At 41.7% G+C, this 1,610-nt stretch overlaps 1 protein-coding gene across 1 annotated transcript; it reads left to right on the plus strand.

Moving 5' to 3' along the window:
* Positions 1–203: 203 nt before the first annotated feature.
* On the plus strand, positions 204–449 carry LOC133747267 (keratin-associated protein 19-3-like). Its single transcript, XM_062175583.1, has one exon. It carries the CDS (start codon positions 204–206, stop codon positions 447–449), a length of 246 nt encoding a protein of 81 aa, XP_062031567.1.
* Positions 450–1,610: the final 1,161 nt, after the last annotated feature.

Here is a 1,610-nt window from a genome sequence, read left to right on the forward strand (position 1 = left end):
TGAGTGTGTGCCTCTCCTTTGTTAGCAAACAGACTAATGAGTTGCCTCAGGTGAATTACTAACTTGGAATGATACCAAATAGTGGTTACAGGTTGTATCACACTTTCTACTCAGGGTATATAAGTGTCTCCTAACACATGCTGACTGACATTCAAACTCAAAACCGTGCCCTGAACAGAAACCCACTCACCACTCCTGACACCATGAGCTTCTACGGCAGGTACTACGGAGGCCTGGGCTTCAGCTGTGGAGGCTTTGGCGGCCTGGGCTATGGCTATGGATGTGGATGTGGCAACTTCCGCAGACTGGGCTACGGCTGTGGCTTTGGAGGCTATGGAAACGGCTCCGGACACAGAGGCTACGGATATGGCTCTGGCTATGGAAATTTCAGATATGGCAGTGGCCACCCATCTTACTATGGTGGCTATGGCTTCTCTAGCTTCTACTGAACTGATCCAGTAAAACAACACTTTCTATAATTAATGGATTTGCTAAAACATTCTTAAGTCAGTGTTCTGAGATTACCCTATGTTGTTTAATATATAAAATCTAAACATTTCAGAGAATTCTTTGTTATAAATGTTACATCATCTCTCCTTGAAGCCTTATTAGATTGCCTAACAGCTCATTTATGTTATATATTCTCAATACATGATATAATTTGAAATAGAAAATATGGTTTCTGTACCTCATTTATGTGTACATCCACATGTTGGTTTTACTAATTGTAAAGTCTGATGCAGTACACATTCAATTATATGCATATGGTGCATGTAATATATGTTGACATATAAAATATCCTTAGCTTGAAAATAATGGAATTTTTATTTTTTTCTCTTTGGGTACCTTAATTTAAGAATTTAATTTGACATTAAAAATCAACTATAAAATTTTAAGTGTAATATACATTTTAAGAAATATAATTACTTTTTTTTTTTGACAGGCAGAGTGGACAGTGAGAGAGAGAGACAGAGAGAAAGGTCTTCCTTTTGCCATTGGTTCACCCTCCAATGGCCGCTGCGGTAGGCGCACTGTGGCCGGCGCACCGCGCTGATCCGATGGCAGGAGCCAGGTGCTTCTCCTGGTCTCCCATGGGGTGCAGGGCCCAAGCACTTGGGCCATCCTCCACTGCACTCCCTGGCCACAGCAGAGAGCTGGCCTGGAAGAGGGGCAACCGGGACAGGATCGGTGCCCCGATCGGGACTAGAACCTGGTGTGCCGGCGCTGCAAGGCGGAGGATTAGCCTAGTGAGCCGTGGCGCCGGCTGAAATATAATTACTTTATAGTTTTCACATCTTATGTGTTTCAATTGTTCAATGGAGTTCAAAATTACAAGCTAATTTTCCCTTAAATATTTTATTTTCCTCTTTTGATTTATTGTTTAAAAAATAAAATGAGATACATGTTTGTTTATGAATGCTAGACATCTTAGTAAGGGTTTTTCAGAGAAACAGAGCCCATAAGATACACATAAATACATTGAAAGGATGTCTTAGGAGGGATTTGCTAACACAGTTACGGAGGCCAAGAAGTCCCATGACCTGCTTTTCACAACGTGGAGGCCCTGGAAATTCAGTGTTGTGATTCTATTCGGAGTGTGAAAGCCTGAG

This window comes from Lepus europaeus, chromosome 2, assembly GCF_033115175.1.
Source record: "Lepus europaeus isolate LE1 chromosome 2, mLepTim1.pri, whole genome shotgun sequence".
Lineage (NCBI taxonomy): Eukaryota > Metazoa > Chordata > Mammalia > Lagomorpha > Leporidae > Lepus > Lepus europaeus.

Bases quoted from the DNA above. Each gene is read 5' to 3' on its own strand.
- LOC133747267 (XM_062175583.1), top strand. From the start codon at position 204: ATGAGCTTCTACGGCAGGTACTACGGAGGCCTGGGCTTCAGCTGTGGA.